Source organism: Hypanus sabinus, chromosome 13 (assembly GCF_030144855.1).
Source record: "Hypanus sabinus isolate sHypSab1 chromosome 13, sHypSab1.hap1, whole genome shotgun sequence".
NCBI lineage: Eukaryota > Metazoa > Chordata > Chondrichthyes > Myliobatiformes > Dasyatidae > Hypanus > Hypanus sabinus.
The window spans coordinates 43,927,227-43,944,441 of NC_082718.1; the positions used below are offsets into that span (position 1 = coordinate 43,927,227).

General features: G+C 41.7%; 1 protein-coding gene and 1 long non-coding RNA gene across 2 annotated transcripts in view; one reads left to right on the forward strand and one right to left on the reverse strand.

The window, feature by feature from the left end:
• The window catches only part of LOC132403815 (uncharacterized), a 152,809-nt gene that overhangs the window by 115,443 nt on the left and 20,151 nt on the right, over positions 1-17,215 (forward strand). The window lies entirely within an intron of this gene.
• The window catches only part of LOC132403813 (laminin subunit beta-4-like), a 147,256-nt gene that overhangs the window by 69,393 nt on the left and 60,648 nt on the right, over positions 1-17,215 (reverse strand). The window contains exons 11-16 of the mRNA XM_059987531.1: positions 14,848-14,960; positions 11,051-11,130; positions 9,556-9,709; positions 7,833-7,961; positions 3,901-4,080; positions 1,801-1,922 (exon numbers count right to left, since the gene is read on the reverse strand). Of these exons, the coding sequence (XP_059843514.1) occupies positions 1,801-1,922; positions 3,901-4,080; positions 7,833-7,961; positions 9,556-9,709; positions 11,051-11,130; positions 14,848-14,960 (778 nt within the window). The remainder of the gene's footprint in view (positions 1-1,800; positions 1,923-3,900; positions 4,081-7,832; positions 7,962-9,555; positions 9,710-11,050; positions 11,131-14,847; positions 14,961-17,215) is intronic.

A 17,215-nucleotide genomic window follows, 5' to 3' on the forward strand; every position in this document is an offset into this window, starting at 1 on the left:
GCAGAGTGAACAGCAGTGGACTGAGCACACAGCCCTGGGGAGCCCCCCGTGCTCGGTGTGACGATGTTGGAGATGTTGCTTCTGATCTGGACTGACTGAGGTCTCCCAGTTAGAAAGTCTAGCATCCAGTTGCAGAGGGAGATGTTCAGGCCCAGTAGGCTCAGCTTTCCAATCAGTTTCTGAGGAATGATTGTGTTGAATGCTGAACTGAAGTCTATGAACAGCATTCAAACATACGTGTCTTTTTTGTCCAGGTGGGTTAGGGCCAGGTGGAGGGTGATGGCAATGTCGTTGTCTGTTGAACGGTTGGGATGGTGTGCGAACTGCAGGGAGTCCAGTGAGGGGGGCAGCAGGGTCTTGAAATGAGTAGAAGAGATAAGAGGCCACAGTGGGGAACAGAAGAGGAGAGAAGGGGGAGGAAAAGTTTTACTGGAAGGAGAAATTGATGTTCATGCCATCAGGTTGGAGGCTATCCAGATGGAATATGATGTGTTTCTCCTTCACACTGAGAGTGGCCTCACTGTGGCACTAAAGGAGGCCGTGGACCAACATGGCACAGTGGGAATGGGAACAGGAATTAAAATTGTTGGCCACTGGGAAATGCCACTTTTGGCAGAGGTAGCAATGGTGCTCCACAAAGTGACCCGTCAATTTATGATAGGTCTCACCAATTTAGAGGAGACCGCAAAGGGAGCACTGAATGCAAAATATCCGGAGGTGAAGTGTTGTTTCGCCTGGAAGGACTGTTTGGGGCCCTGAATGGAGGTGAATGGGTAGGTGTAGCACTTTGACCGCTCACAGAGGTAAGTGCCAGGAGGGCGAGTGGTGGGGAGGGACTAATTGCCAAGGGAACCACGGAGGCAGTGATCCCTGTAGAAAGTGGAGAGTGGGGTGGAGGTAAAGATGTGTTTGGTAGACCTTATTTCATTCTCCCACATTCTCATCAACTCTGCCCTTCTCCTAGCTACCCCAGGTTCTACTACTCACCTATACACTAGATGACAACATACAGTGGCCAAATTGGCCTACCAACCTGCTCATCTTTGGGATGTTGGAGGAAATTCGAGCACCTGCAGGAAACCAGTATGCAAGTTGCACACAGATACCACCTGGGTCAAGGTTGAACCTGGACCTTTGTTACACTGGGGCAGTAACTCTGCTGGCATTGCCACTGCATTGCCCTTACTTACCCTCGCAACATCACCCCAAGCTGTCACCTCACTTATTCTGCTGGAGACGACAATACATGCCTAAATTCAGTGAAGTGCTTTGGTGTATTTGCAAGTTGGGTCCTGCTGACTATAATTTTTACTGCTGTGCTGATTGTGGAAACTGCTTTGCTACCAGATGTGATCAGAATCAGGGCTGGAAGAGATTTCAAAGTGTCAGTTTATCACTTTCTCCTCAGTGCTAGAGGTGGTGACAGATCCACCAGGAGAGTTTAGACTTCCTCATATGCAAAATACACATCACCCTGTGAAACCCCCAGATCACTCTCAGCCGTGTAAACATCCATCACTAGCCAGCTTGCTTACATAATAAAATCAGACTTATTTCACCACAGGAAGTGAGGAAACAAGTTTACATGGTGCAACCTCCAAAGGTTTTTAAAGATAGAAATCTATTATCTATGATAAAGTCGCTGCTTGCATTTTAGCTGCCAGCATTACTTTTTGTACGTAATCAGACTGGCGAGTGTTGGATAAGGGATTGTCAGTTTTGTTAGTACGTTGGAATTAAAAAAAAACAACATAACTTCCAAAACAAAACCCAACAGGTTAACCTGAAGCATGTTCTAACCTGGCTGTGCCTGGCATGGTGAGTGTATAACCATCCTGTGAGGGCAAGTTATTTCTGCACTGGCTCCATTGTTGCTGATCTCTTGGCTGAATGCGAATGTAGGCTCTCCAATCCTCTGTTGACTGTATTCGTGGAAAAGAAGCATGCACTCAATTATTTTGCAAACAGTTTTATAAATGTAACCCTCTCACCAGGCTCATATAGAAACTTGGCTCGTTAGCTAACTCCAATTAACAACCACATGACTCAGCAATGAAAAGGCCACCTTTCATAAACAATATACATCTAGATTCGGTATGATTTGATATTCAATCAAACAGGAATGTCATGACATTCTGGTTAAAGAAACATCGATTTGAGCAAATACTGTGTAAATCTTGCCCGTACACAATTACCAGTAGGTAAGAAATAACAAATCATACACCACATGAAATTATAAAGGCATGCATTTACCAATTTCAGTTCTATCAAATGGTTATTAAAAGAAAGAAAAGATAAAAAAACAAAAGGGCCCATTACTGTTAAAGCGCTCTAAACGTGCATGGAACTCGTCTCTTCCAGAGCTGGGTATACTCACAGCACCGAACCCACAGTCTGCGTGAAAACACCCACCACATTCTGAACTTCCCTCGAAGACCATCTTGAAGAAAATGGCCCTTCTCCTTGGAGCCATTCATCTGCACAAAGTACTTCTTGCAACGGAGACTCTCCTTTCCACAACATTCTGCTGCATTTCCCCTTCTGTCCCACTCAGCAGCTCCTGCCAAAAGACCCCAAACTAGACTACTGCCCTTCACAAACCTCTCTCTGCCCTACTCTCCATAGAACTTCCTCCATATCCCACCATCTTAATTGGTCTTCTTATCTTTAGCTGATTCTACCAGCAGGACACACTGCTTTTACAGAAAACTGCTAAAATGAAATGCCTACAACATAGTAATAGAAATCTTAGCCAGGGCATTACATAGATATACAGTGGATTACAGTTAATGGGGACGTATCAGGACCAGTGCATTTTGGCCCGTACAAGTGGCTATGTCAATTAGCTGAAATTTCATGGAAGTTGTTAAAAAGGTATAAAAAAGATAAACTACCATTTAACTGAGCAGCAAATTATGTATTTAAATAAAATACTGAACAAATTAGAACTCTACCAGCACCACCACAGTATTATAAAACTGAACTGTGTAGTAGTTCTTAATGGTTGTCGACAGAGGAATTCATCTAGTGTATGCTGTCGTGTTCTTTGATTGACTGTAAATGAACAAAATCAGTACAGAACCCTACTATAGATAGTGGACTGCCTTCGTACAATGCTATTGACAATTTCATCCTCCAAGTTTTCATCTCAATGTAACATTCAAGATAATTCTTCATAATCCTAACTTATTGAAATAGTGAAATTCTTCCATTTTATCTCCTGGCCATTTCTGGTATTTCCAAGCCTGTATGCTTGAAACCATGGTGAGCAGAATTGTGTTATTGCTTATTACTCGCCAACTATCAGTGACAAAAATCAGTGCTGTTTGAACAGAAACACACCCAACTAATGCAATTTAAAAACTGCTTGCTTTGAGCATGGTGTCTAAAGGCCACACAAGTGCATACAACTGACTCTAGTTAGAAACTGTTCGTCAACAGTCTCAAAAATAAGAGGCTACCCTGATTAAACAATGGGCCAATTAACCAAAATCCACTGCATTATGTTAAATACTATAAAAAGGAAAGAATAATCTGGTAATACATAAATTTTTAAAAGCCTGTGGATTACAACAGGAGCAAAGATAGAGTTACAGGGTTTTCACATTGGAAGTGACTCTCAGTGAAGGAAACAGAAATGAGCTGATAAGCGTTTCGTGAATGGATGAAAATCGAGTGATAGGCAGGAAGAGCATAATGTCTAGTATACTTGAGTATACTTGTTATTCTTGAGAAGGGGCAGAAGGAAAGAGAGATGAGAGGTGGAAATTTGAAACTGGTTTCCCAAATGCAGGACAGAGGCTCAGGGACACAGATTCAAGCCTTAGGTCATTGTAGTTTGATCAGTAGACAATTATGTGGATACATCTGAGAATATGAAGTGTGCTGTACTCTGATTACCTCTGTCTCATAGTGAATGGCAGCTGTGAAATCCATTGGATATGGAATATTGTCAATAGTGAATTGCAATCCCATTCCATTTGGTACACGGGCAAATCCCAGGCCTGTCCAAGTAGCAGGTCGATCAGGAGTAGCTTCCCTGGAAACAATCTGTACCTGGAAATCTGGATTCACTGTTTGCTAAAGAAAAAGGGATACATTGCCAAAGTAGATTCATTATCACAATATTTCCTTAAAAATTATGAAACAGGTTTAGTACTTAGAAGCAAAGTTTGAATTCTAAAATTATCTTTATTCTTTGCATACATTAAAAAGAAATGCATATGGCTAAGCATTGATGTTCTCCAAGTGGCCAATCGGATCCAGTGGACCACTTGCATCTCCATGGTAAATCTCACACACAAAGATATCTTTGAATGATTACAACAAAATGAGAGCATAGGATCAGGGATAGGAGACTGGTAAATAGTGGATTTGAAATTAAATGCGTGATCATAGAGGAGGGAACTGGAGGAGAATTTTGAAAGAGAATATGGTGGCCTGGTGTTATAATGTGAACAAAGTCGCTGGAGAGACACAGCTGGTGGATATGAAATAGTCTTTTTATTCAGTACACACAGTCACAAGCTGACAATCTTTTGGAGTCACTTGAGAGAGAGATTGACAGAGAGGGAGAGAGGGGTGGGGAGGGACAGAGATTTCCCAATCCAACATTACTACACATTTTTATATGACAAAAAAACAAAGGTAAAGGAAAAGTTCTATAGTTACAGTGCCCTCATAATGCTTCTTTTGAGTTACATGTAGTTTTCAAATGCCTTGATCTACCCAGCAGCACATCCAAAATAAATGTTAATTACTGTTGTAATCATGCAATGGGATGTCAATCAAATTCATGCCTGTGTCAATCAAATGTCTCCTATATCTACAATTTACTCTATGCACTATTGTCTGAGTCCTATTCATGCAATAGGGTGTCAATTGCATTCATACATATGCAGATAATATCAGTTAAGTGTCAGTTTCCTGGTCTGCATTTTACTGTTCTGGGCTGCATTTTAAATTTAATCTACAATCCATATTCAGATCTGAAGGCTGGTTGCTGAAGTCAATGTTCTCGATATGTCCTAACCCCAAACTACGCTCTAGCAAAAAAATGAAGAGAAGACACCTTCATGGGTCACATATTTTCTCATGGCTAGTGCAACACATATCTGCATGTGTTTTGAAGCTACGCCAAGGTCTTGGCAAACCAGTGCAGAAATAATGAATGAAAATTCTTGATGCATATTTACACCCAAGAGTATGTTTTAGTTTTCAGAAAGATTCAAGTCTCCAAGATTGTTTAATGTCATTTTCTGTACATAAATATAAGGAGAATGAAAGAATTGTTACTCTGGATCCAGTCCAGCACAGAAAATAAACACAGAAGGTAACAAACACATTAATAATTAAAAAAACACATACACAAAAACATATAAATATGTAAGTTAGCTTATACACAGATTAATTATATATCCATAAAGTGACACCAGACCAGTGTCACCATAAGGTGACCAATGGGAAATAATGAAGTGGTGGTGGAGTTAGTGGGTGGAGGTGCTGATCAGTCTTACTGCTTAGGGAAAGTACTTTCTTTGAGTCTGGTGGTCCCGATGTGGGTGCTATATAGCCTCCTCCCTGATGGGAGTAGGAAAATTTGTAGAACTGCACATTTCAAACCCTAATTTATAGAAGAACATAGTTTTTATTTAAATTTATTTATGTTGGGAAGATAACATTAAGAAAAAATTCTTACATGACATTTTCAAAGTAAATTTATTATCAAAGTTCATACATGTTACCATATACAAACCTGAAATTCATTTTCTTGTGGGCACACTCAATAAAACCATAAAAGAATAATAGCCATAATAGAATCAATGAAAAACCGCAACAGCTTGGGCGTTCAACCAGTGTGCAAAGGACAACTAACTGTGCAAATACAAAAAGAAAGAAATAATAATAAATAATTGGGCAATAAGTATCAAGGCCATAAGATGAAGAGTCCTAGAAAGTGAGTCTGTAGGTTGTAGGAACATTTTAATGATGAGGCAAGTGAAATCGAGTGAAGTTACCCCTTTGGTTCAAGAGCTTGATGGTTGAGGATACTAACTGTTCCTGAACCTGTTGGTGTGAGTCCTGAGACTCCTTTATCTTCTTCCTGATGGCAGCAGCGAGAACAGAGCATGTCCTGGGTGGGTGGTGGGGGTCCCTGAGGATGTCTGCTGCTTTCCTGCAACAGCACCGTGTAGATGTGCTCAGTGGTGGGGATGGCTTTACCCGTGATGGACTGGACCCTATCCACTACTTTTTGTAGGATTTTCCATTCAAGGGCATTGGTGTTTCCATACCAGACTATGATCAGTCATTATAATCTCCACCACACATCTATAGAAATTTGTCAAGGTTTTAGATATCATGTCGAATCTTCACACACTCCTAAGCAAGTAGAGGTATGGTTGTGCTTTCTTTGTAACTGCATTTATGAGTTGGGCCTAGGACAAGTCTTCCAAAATAATAACACTGAGGAACTTTAAGTTGCTGACTTAATGAGGACAGGTTGATGGACCTCTGGTTTCCTGCTCCTGAAGTCAATAATCAGCTCCCTGGACTTGCTGACATTGAATGAGAGGTTGTTGTTATGGCACTACCATGTACGATGTCATCATGCAGTTACTGCTTTTACTGAGCTGGATCAAACTGATGGCTGGACGGCGAGTGTGCTTGCATGTAGCACACGAGTACAAAAAATGCCAGAGGTCAGGTTCTGGTACATCTGGCCTTTCACTCTGAGCCTGGCTTTGGCGCACAGTCCATCCCAGGCTTTGTGCCAAACTGCCAAGGGGTCTGACACACTTTGTATCTGCTTATCACCTTTACACATCTTTAATTGGTGCACCATACACATCCCATGTATTCAAATAGGGATTCTGTGATGGGTGAAATAGTAAGGTGGCAGCATTTTGGGAACTGCAGCTTCAAAAGGGGACTGTGACCTCCAGATTGTCCACAAGAAATGATTGCGTTACAGGCTAGGTCCAGCTTTAGCTGGCTCATACATGGATGATAACACTGGTTTACTCAAACCACGATGTAAAACACACCAAAAAATATCCCAAAGTGCCTTCATAACAGATGCACTAATGAATTTAATGCATTGGTTCAACTTCCATTTTGGTAAATTCTTGAATTTTGATCCTATGGTTTTTATCATTATTTAACCTGTTTAAGCTGTGACAGTCTGAATCAGCTAATGAGGAAACAGGACACTGGTCAATCAATTTAATTTCTATATTTAAAAAAAACAGCTCTGAGAGAATTTACATTATTTTATTATCATCTATTATGATTTTTTTACAGCAAGGAAGCTGTTAGGGTGTATTCTGGTGTTTGGGTATTTAGCGAATATTAGATGCAATAGCAGTGATTCTTCAGATTTGAATGTGAATTGCAGGTTGAATTTAAAACACAGATCAAAACGATGGGTTTCCTGGACCTGCAGGTTGGGCTCATTCGCAAATAAAGAAACACTCACCTTAGACCTCAGATGCCTGCATATACATGAATGCAGCCAAGAATCAGTGGGGATTAACATTCATTTTGGGTGTCTGGTTTGTGTGTGAGTGTGAAGAAGATATTTAAATACTATATGTAATTCAATGGAAGCATTGTAGATGCATTGTAACTATAGAATTGTCCTTCTATTACCTTTGATCTTTAGCATATAAAATTTTCAATTAATATTGAGTCAGGCTGGCCACTTCTTCTAAGAGTGTCTTGAATATGATGCCTGTATTCTTGTATATAAAGCCTTCTATATTCATTAGCTTCAGTATCTCTCTGGCGACTTTGTTCACTGTTACTACAGAAGTTATCGAAACTCAACATACCCTCTTCCTCTGTCGACGCAGATGACGTTTGGCAATCTTCTCAAGTATTAGTCTGCCTTGATCCACCCGGAAGCTGTAGCCTTGCTGTCGATAATACTGATCACACAAAGGCATAGACGTTGGCCTCACCTAAGGAAAAGGGAAAATAATTGCATTGTTTAGGGAAGTAAAGAGCATTGACCAGTGGATGAATTCACACAATGAGAGGTTTTGTAGCCATAGGTAGCTTGAGGTAAGACACATCCAGATTTGAGCTGATGACTGTACATAAAATTTGTCCTCCCCATCCTGGGAAGTTAGCACCTTAATATTACCTTTCAAGATTGTTATTCACACAAATAATGATTTAAGTCCCTGTTATATAATTATTAAGTTGCAATATTACTGTTCACATATTGTAAACATGTGCAAGTGTAGTTTTATTCCAATCCTGGAAATACAGAATGCCCACATAATAATCTTGCAGAATTACCTGAGATGCAAGTACAGTGGATTCCAGTTAATCAGGGCAGCCATTTATTTAGGACAACCCTTAGACCAAAATCTAATTAAAAAATAGCTGGGATCTCCTTTGTTTTTTTGGAACACTCTCCCACTTAATTGGGGAAGAAAATATTGCTGTACAGTTTCTAACATTAAGCATTACACTATGTTTAGAAGGAACAGTTGCATGTGCTTGTGTTCAGAAAGTAGTGATTTTTGTCACTGATAGCTGGCAAAAAATAAGCCGTAAGAAAATTTAGAATTGTTTTGCTCACAGTGGTTTCAAGCATTCAGGCCTGGAGATGCCAGAAATGGCCAGGGGTGAAAATGAAACAATTTCATTACTTCAAGAAGAATTTGAAGGCATTGACAATCTTCTTGAATGTTACAATGAAAATCAAGATTTTGAGGATACTAAAGTCAATAGCATCATATGAAGACAGCCCATTATCCAGGTGTCTGTTCACTTACATTCAATCAAAAGAACATGATAGTGTGCACTGAATTAATTCCTCCATCAATATCTATTAGGAACTAACGCATAGTTTTATAGTACTGTAGTAGTATTGATAGTATCCTAATTTGTTCTGTATTTCATTTAAATACATACTTTGTTACCATTGGTTACATCTTTTGACCAGTGATTTGTCTTTTTTATACCTTTTAAAATATTTCCACGGAACTTCAGCGATTGGGGCAGTTGCTTAATTGGGCCAAAATGTACTGGTCCTGATGTGTCTCAATTAACCGTAATCTACTGAAATTAACGTAAAGCCTGGGACCTTTGAGTTAAATTTCAGCTCAGACAAATGGAAATAAATCAATTCCTTTACTTTTACAATACAAAACTGATGCAATTTTAAGTGGAAAATTCTAATTTCCGAATCCGACAAAATCTCCAAGAGATGTAAGAACCTGTGTTTGCTGTAATTTAGAAGAATTCAGGGGGTCTGAGGAGGCAGGGAGATGGCCGACATTTCAGATTGAGGCAAATATCTTGCAGGGATGATCCGTTTGCCCTCAGCATGGTTTTATTTATTTAATGGAATGCCAGGAACTTGCTTAGACAGCGTCAGAACAAACATTCAATGTTTGGCGTTATGTCATGACCCCTCTATGATAAAGTGACAGTAGAAGGATTCAAGCTGTTGCAGATTTAGCATTACATTTCATTCCAATTGCTTGGTAAGTATCTTGTCGGAAAAGTAACAGCTGAAAGAAAAGTTTTAGAGGTACAAACCGTGGAAGAAGCACCGCTGCCTAAGTGTCGCGCAAGTTCAGCTTCATACAAGTAGTAATCCAGCAGAGGGAAAAAGTAACCAGGCGCTGGTTCGTTACATTGACGGCTGATAATGTTGGGTAGACATCGACACTGCCCATCCTGCGGGGAACAACTGCAAAATACAGACAGTACATTTCAACTAACTGCATTGAAAAAAAACACGATACATTGTACCGTTCAGCTGCTCTCACTGTTCTGTTAAATGTCTACTACATTAAATTCCGTACAGTTATCTTCATTATAGTCACAGCAGACAAGTAAATTGAAATTTCTGAAAAGAATTGATTTGAGTTAAATAAACATAACTTCATTCATTATGTGTTGTGTCATGGGCAATTGTGGTCTTGACCATGATGGTTTTTGACAAATTTTTCTACAGAAGTGGTTTGCCATTGTCTTCTTCTGGGCAGTGCCTTTACAAGACGAGTGACCCCCCATCTATTACCAATATTCTTCAGAGATTGCCTAGTGTCAGTCGCATAACCAGGATTTGTGATATGCCCTGGCTGCTCATATGGCCATCCATCACCTGCTCCCATGGATTCATGTGATCTTGATTCGGGGAGGGCTAAGCAGGTGCTACCTTTTGCCCTTACACGTCCTTTGGTAGATCTACAGCCTGCAAAGAGTTTGCATGCTTTCCCCATGACCATGTAGGTCTCCTCCATTTTCCTCCTCCAGTCTAAAGATCTGCCAATTGATAGGTGAATTAGTCATTGTAAATTGTCCTGTGATTAGGCTTGGACTAAATCAAGGGTTGCTGGGTGGCATGGCTCGATGGGCCTACTCTGTGCTGTATCTCAATAAATAAATAGATTTCCAAGAAACCGTGCATATATCCCCAGGTCTCCCTTTTAGAATTGTGTCCCCAAGTTTATATTGCCTGTTCAAATTCTTTCTATCCAAATGTAACATCAAATATTTTTTGCATTAGGTTTCATCTGCTACCCAAACCCTAACGCCCATTCTAGCAGCCTGTCCACACTTCCTTGCAATCTATTACTGTCCTCCTCACAGCTCTTTATGCTTCCAAGTTTTGTGTCATCAGCTTGTATGGAAAATATTGCCTGTAGACCCAAGTCCAAGACATTACTGCACAGTGATCCTGACCACCAGGGGTCTATTTTGTCCACTTTCATTCCTGTAACTCCAACTCACCCTTTCCTGTAACCTTGCCAATGTTCCATACATGCAGCTGTGCCCCATTTGATTTCATGGGGTTCCATCTAGATGACATGCCTGTTATCTGGCACCTTATCAAATGTCTTTTGGATGTCTCTATGAACCACGTAACTGCATTTCTCTCATCACTCCTCTCTGCTACACCATCAAGCAACTAGATGTGATTTTCCTTTCACGTACTGGGTACTTCTAATCAGTTCACTAGCTTAGACTCTGATGAAACTATATTTGAACTGGCTTGACCAGGAGCATTGCTGAGAATTAGACTTACATGTTGTCATGGGCCCCTCCAATGTCACAGTCACAGGGGGAACAACCATAGACACTATTACCAAGTCCCCAGTAGGTCGGCTATAACAAAACACAGGAACACCATCAGCAGTTTTGAATAAAAATTCACAAGATAGTATGATACAATGGCCTAATGTAAGCTTGATATCTTGGCCATCCTTTATTGTGAACCAAGGTTGTATGAAATGAAAGGTTATGTGACTCTGGGGTCTAACGGCTGAGCCTAATGCTACTCTCATCTAGCGCCTAATGTCGGCTCGTGTACCAAGCATTGTTACTGCGCAGAGATACAAAAGAAGGGCTGTTACTCTTCTTTCTTTTCTCGCTCTTGCCTAAGGCCACTGAAACTAATTGAAGATCTTGCCCATCAACTCACCCCCTTCATGCAGACAGTTGACACCAGGGAACTCAGCCAAGGTTTCTTGTCAAGCCCTGGAATTTCCTTTCGCACTTAGTCCCTGACAATGAGATCAGGAGCTGAACTGTTTCCAGTTATTCATAAAAGCTGCTTTATAACCAACTGTTTTCTGCTACTTGAGCATGATCTCATCCAGCTCTCGTGATCTTCAGAATCAGGATCAAGGTTAATATCACCAGCATATGTCGTGAAATTTGTTATCCTGTGGCAGTACTTTGCAATGAATAGTAATAAAAACTACAAATTACAATAAATTTTGTATGCTGTATATAAAAATAAAATAAATAAGTGGTACAAGGAGCGAGGGAAAATACTGAGGCAGAGTTCATGGGATCCCTGTTCATTCAGAAATCTGATGGCAGAGGGGAAGAAGCTGTTCCTGAAGCATTGAGTGTGTATCTTCAGGCTCCTGTACATTCTCTTTGATTGTAGCATTGAGAAGCGGGCATGTGCTGAGCGATGAAGGTCTGAAAAGATGGTCGCCGCCTTTCTGAGACATCATCTTTTGAAGGCACACATGAGAGAAAACATGCAAATGCTGAAAATCCAAGCAACACACACAAAATGCTGGCAGAACTCAGCAGACCAGGCAGCATCTATGGATAAAAGTACAATCAATATTTCAGGTGGAGACCTTATGGCAAGTGTTCTGGATGCTTGCAGCCAGTGCCCATGATGAAGCTGGCTATTACAACCTTTTGCAGCTTTTTCCGATCCCCATACCAGATGGTGATGTAACCAATTGGAATTCCCTCCACAGTACATTGTAGAGATTTGCGAGTGTCTTTGATGAAATGCCAGTTCTCCTCAAACTCCTGAAGAAGCAAAGTGCCGTTGTGCCTGCTTTGTAATTGCTTCAATATGTTGGGCCCAGGATAGATCCTCAGAAACGCTGACACCCAGAAATTTGGAACTGCTCACCCATTCCACTTCTGATCCCTTGATGAGGACTGATCTCTGTTCCCTCGATTTCCATTTCCCAATTCCTTGGTCTTACTGATGTTCAGTGCAAGGTTGTTGCTGTGACACCACCAGCCCTGTTCACCCCGGCAAGTTTATAGATGTTTGAGCTATCCCGAGCCACACAGGCATGAGTTTAGAGGGTGCAGGGCAGTGAGCTAAGCACACATCCTTGAGGTGCGCCGATGTTATTTGTCAGCGAGGAGGAGGTGTTATTTCCAAACTGCACTGACTATGATCTCCCAGTCAGTGAATTTGGCTGCAGAGGACAGTACAGAGGCCCAAGCCTTGGAGCTTTTCAATTAGACCGAGGGTATGATTTTGTTGAACATGGAGCTGTAATCAATAAACAGCACCCTGACGCATGTATTGCTGTTGTCCAGGTGATCCAACGATGGGTGGAGAGCCATTGAGATTGCATCTGCTGTTGAGCTATTGTGCTGATAGGCAAAATGCAATGGGTCCAGGTCCCAGCTCCTTGCTTAGGCAGGAGTTCGTTCTAGTCGTGACCAACCTCTCAAAGCACTTCATTACAGTAGGTGTGAGTGCCTCAAGGTGATAGTCATTGAGACAGCTGCTCTTCCTAGGCACAGGTATGATAGTTGCCCTTTAGAAGAAGGTGGGAATTTCTGACTGCAGCAATGAGAGACTGAATATGTCTTTGAACACTCCTGTCAGTCGGCTGGCACAGGTTTTCAGAGCCCCACCCAGGTACTCCATCAGGGCCTGACGCCTTGCAAGCGTCCACCCGTGTGAAAGGCGTTCTGACGTCAGCCTCCGAGACAGAGACCACAGGGTCACTGGATGCTGCAGGGATCTGCATAGATGCTGTTTCATTCTCCCTTTTAAAGCGAGCACAAAAGATGTTGAGCTCATCTGGGAGTGAAGCATCACAGCCATTTATGATGTTAGGTTTCGCTTTGTAGGAAGTAATGGTCTGCAAACCCTGTCAGAGCTGATGTGCATCTGGTTCCATCTCTCAACTCAACTGGAATTGTTTCTTTCCCTCTTAAGATAGCCTTCCATAGAATGCACCTGGACTTCTCATATAGCTCTGAATCACCAGTCTTGAATTCAACAGATCTAGCCCTCAGCAGACTATGAATCTCCTTGTTCATCCGCGGCTTTTGACTTGGGTAGGTCTGGTATGTTCTGGTAGGCGCACACTCACCCACACAGGTTTTGATGAAGCTGGTGTCAACTCAAAGATGAATCCCTGAATATTGTCCAGTCCACCGACACAAAGCAGTCCTGCAAGTGCTCCTCCATATCCCTTGACCATACCTTCTAGGTCCTCACTACCGGTGCTGCGACCTTTAGTCTCTGCCTATACACTGGTAGCAGAATTGCAGCCGAGTTTTGCTCTGTGCCGAAACAGTACACACTTGGATTACCGATAGGGTGTGTTCCCAGAAAACTGTATCAGGTTTTGCTGTAATGTGAACTCTTTGCAAAAATTGACAAAATGTGTTGCTGCAGCAGGTTGGTCTGGTAAGAGGGGAAAGGGTGGGGAACTATGGCAAAGGATTGCAGTAAGCTTCAGAGAGTTGTAACCTTGGTCAGCTCCACCATGGGCACTAGTCTCCATCGTATCCAGGACACCTTCAAAGAGCGATGCCTCAAAAAAGTGGCATCCATCATTAAGGACCCCCATCACACAGGTTCTCATTGTTATTGTCAGGAAGGAGGTACAGAAGCCTGAGGGCACACACTCAATAATTCAGGAACGGCTTCTTCCCCTCTGCCATCAGATTTCTGAATGGACATTGAAACCCATGAACACTACCTCACAAAGATGAGAAATCCAAGCAACACACACAAAATGCTGGAGGAACTCAGCAGGCCAGGCAGCATCTATGGAAAAGAGTGAACAGTCGATGTTTCGTGCCGGGACCCTTCATCAGGACTTAATACTTTTTTAAAATCTCTATTTTTTGAACCATTTATTAAGTGTATACGCACACACACACATACTTACTGTAATTCCCAGTCTTTTTCCCTCTATTATTATATTTTGCAATGTGCTGCTGCCACAAAGTCAACAAATTTCATGACACATGTCGATGATATTAAACCTGATTCTGATCCTGCTTCTCTCACATCCTATCTTTATTTAGTTGTTTTTTCTCATATAAGTTCTATAAGAATGAATTTTTATTCTGCATCACAGATTTGTGAATGACCTGAACTGCTGTCATATTTGCATACTGGGTGTTCGGATTGGCTTGCAAGGTTTTCTTTATAGTAAAACAATCAATGTTTGGAGGCACTTGGTGACATAAAGGGTTATATTGCAATACACTAAAGGATATAAGAATAAATTCTGAAGGTTTCAGTCACATTATAACTATGAATGTTTGGAAGCATTTGTTAAAGTTAAAGGTTGCATTTTAACATACCAGGCACTGTTCACAATTCCTTCCAGTGACAGTTCGTAGACAGTGGCACTCTCCAGTGACTGGGTCACAGGCTGATTCTGATGATACACTGCCTCGTGTGTCACACCGGCAATCTGAAAACACATTCAAAATCCCCTTCCTGTTAATCTCTAATGGCCCATTTACATCAAAATTCTAAAAAGTATAGCTTTTACTGAGTCTACAGTTAGTTCTCAGTTAATATTCTTGATATGACCATCACGTGAAGATTTTAAAGTTTGGCTTTATTTGTCACATGTGTTTTGAAACATCAAAACATACGGTGAAATGTGTTATTTGTGTCAATGACCAACAGAGCTTGAAGATCAGCTGGGTGCAGGCCGCAAATGTCGCCATTTTTCCTGCGCCAACACAGTGCGCCCACAGCTTACTAACCTGAACCTGTACGTACATCCTCTGGAAAGTGCAGTGATCCGGAGCACCTGGGGTAAACCCACCGTGGTCACAGGAAGAACGTACTCCTCTTCACAGACGTCGGCAGGAATTGAATCCCGATCTTCCGGTCGCTGAAGCGGTAAAGCATCTTGCTAACTGCTATGCTGCCGTGCGCCCACCTCAAGTGACCCTCGCTTACCTGCCTCTTTCCAGCAGCTCCATTTCCGCACATTTATAAAAGTTTCACAAGCGACGGGAGCAAGGCTGGTGCCATTTCTAGGCACAGTGTGTTGCCTCCCAGGTGCCAGGGGACAGGATGTCTCAGATCAGATGCAGAGTATTCTGAAGGGAGAGGGTGAACAGCCAGAAATCTTGGTAAACGTTGGTACCAATGACATATGTAGAAAAAGGGAGGAGCTCCTAAAGAAATTGGTCAGGAAGCTGAGAAGCAGGACCTCCAGGGTAGTCATCTCAGGATTGCTGCCTGTGCCATGTGCTAACGAGTGTGAGAATAGCATGATCGAGCCTGTTACTATATGGCTGAGGGACTGGGGTAGGGGTTAGGACGCTGGACACCTGGATCATTGGGGCCTCTTCTGGGGGAGGTACGACCTGCACAAAAAGGATGGGTTACATCTGAACCCAAAGTGGTCCAATATCCGTGCAGGCAGGTTTAATAGTGCTGTTTGGGAGGGTTTAAACAAATTTGGCAGGGGTATGGGAGCCCAAGTGATAGGGCTGAGGAAGGGGAAAACAGAAATTCATCAAAGATAGCGTGCAACAGAGATGATAGAAATGACAGGCAGGAGATGAGGTATAGTCACAGCTAGTGGGATGATTTACAGGGCAATAGAGGCATGGTGCAGTTAAAACAGAAAGCAACAAATACTGGACTGAAAGTGTTATGCTTGAATGCACACAGCAAAAGAAATAAAATGGATGATCTTGAAATTCAGCTACAGATTGGCAAGTATGATGTCGTGGCCATCTCTGAAACTTGGCTAAAGGATGGCTGCCATTGGGAGCTGAACATTCAAGGATACACGGTGTATTGGAAAGATAGGTTAACAGACAGAGGAGTTGGTGTGGTCCTGTGTAAAAGAAATAATATGAAATCATTAGAAAGGGATGATTTAGGGTTGGAAGGTGTCGAGTCTCTGTGGGTTGAGTTAAGAAATGGGAAGTGTAAAAGGACCCTAATGGCAGTTGTATACAGGCCTCTGAACAGCAGCATATCAGAAGGGCAATGTCATGGTAATCGTTGGGGATTTTAACAGGAAAGTGGATTGGGAAAACCAGGCCAGTACTGAACCTCGAGAGAGAAATTGTAGAATATCTAAAGGATGGCTTTTTAGAACAGCTTGTTGTTGAACTCACTAGGGGATTGGTTGTGCTGGATTGGGTGTATTTAAGGCAGAGATAGATATGTTCTTGATTAGCCAGAGCATCAAAGGGTATGGGGAGAAGGCAGGGGAGTGGGGATGACTGGAAGAATTGGATCAGCCCATGAATGAATGGCAGGGCAGACTTGATGGGCCAAATGGCTTACTTCTGCTCCTTTATCTTATGGTCCATTGTTGATGATACTTTTGTTTACAATAGTTAAATGATGTCATAACAGTCACCAAGTTTTCGTTCTCAAACTTTTCTTCAACAATACAGAACTGAGCAAAAGTTTTAGTAACATGTAAAAAAAACCTGTAAAGCGAAGATGCTTTCACAAATGATGGAATGAATAGTTTCTAAATATCAAAAAAATACTTTCAAGAGCAGTAAACAATAAAAAAAACTAAATCAAATCAATGTTTATTGTGACCGCCCTTTGCCTTTAAAATGCATCATTTCTCTTAGGGACTCTGTAATTCAGTTTTATAAGGAAGTTGGCTGGTAGGTTGTCCTAAGCAACTTGGAGAACTTGCCACAGACTTTTGCATGACTGTCTTGCTTCTCCAGG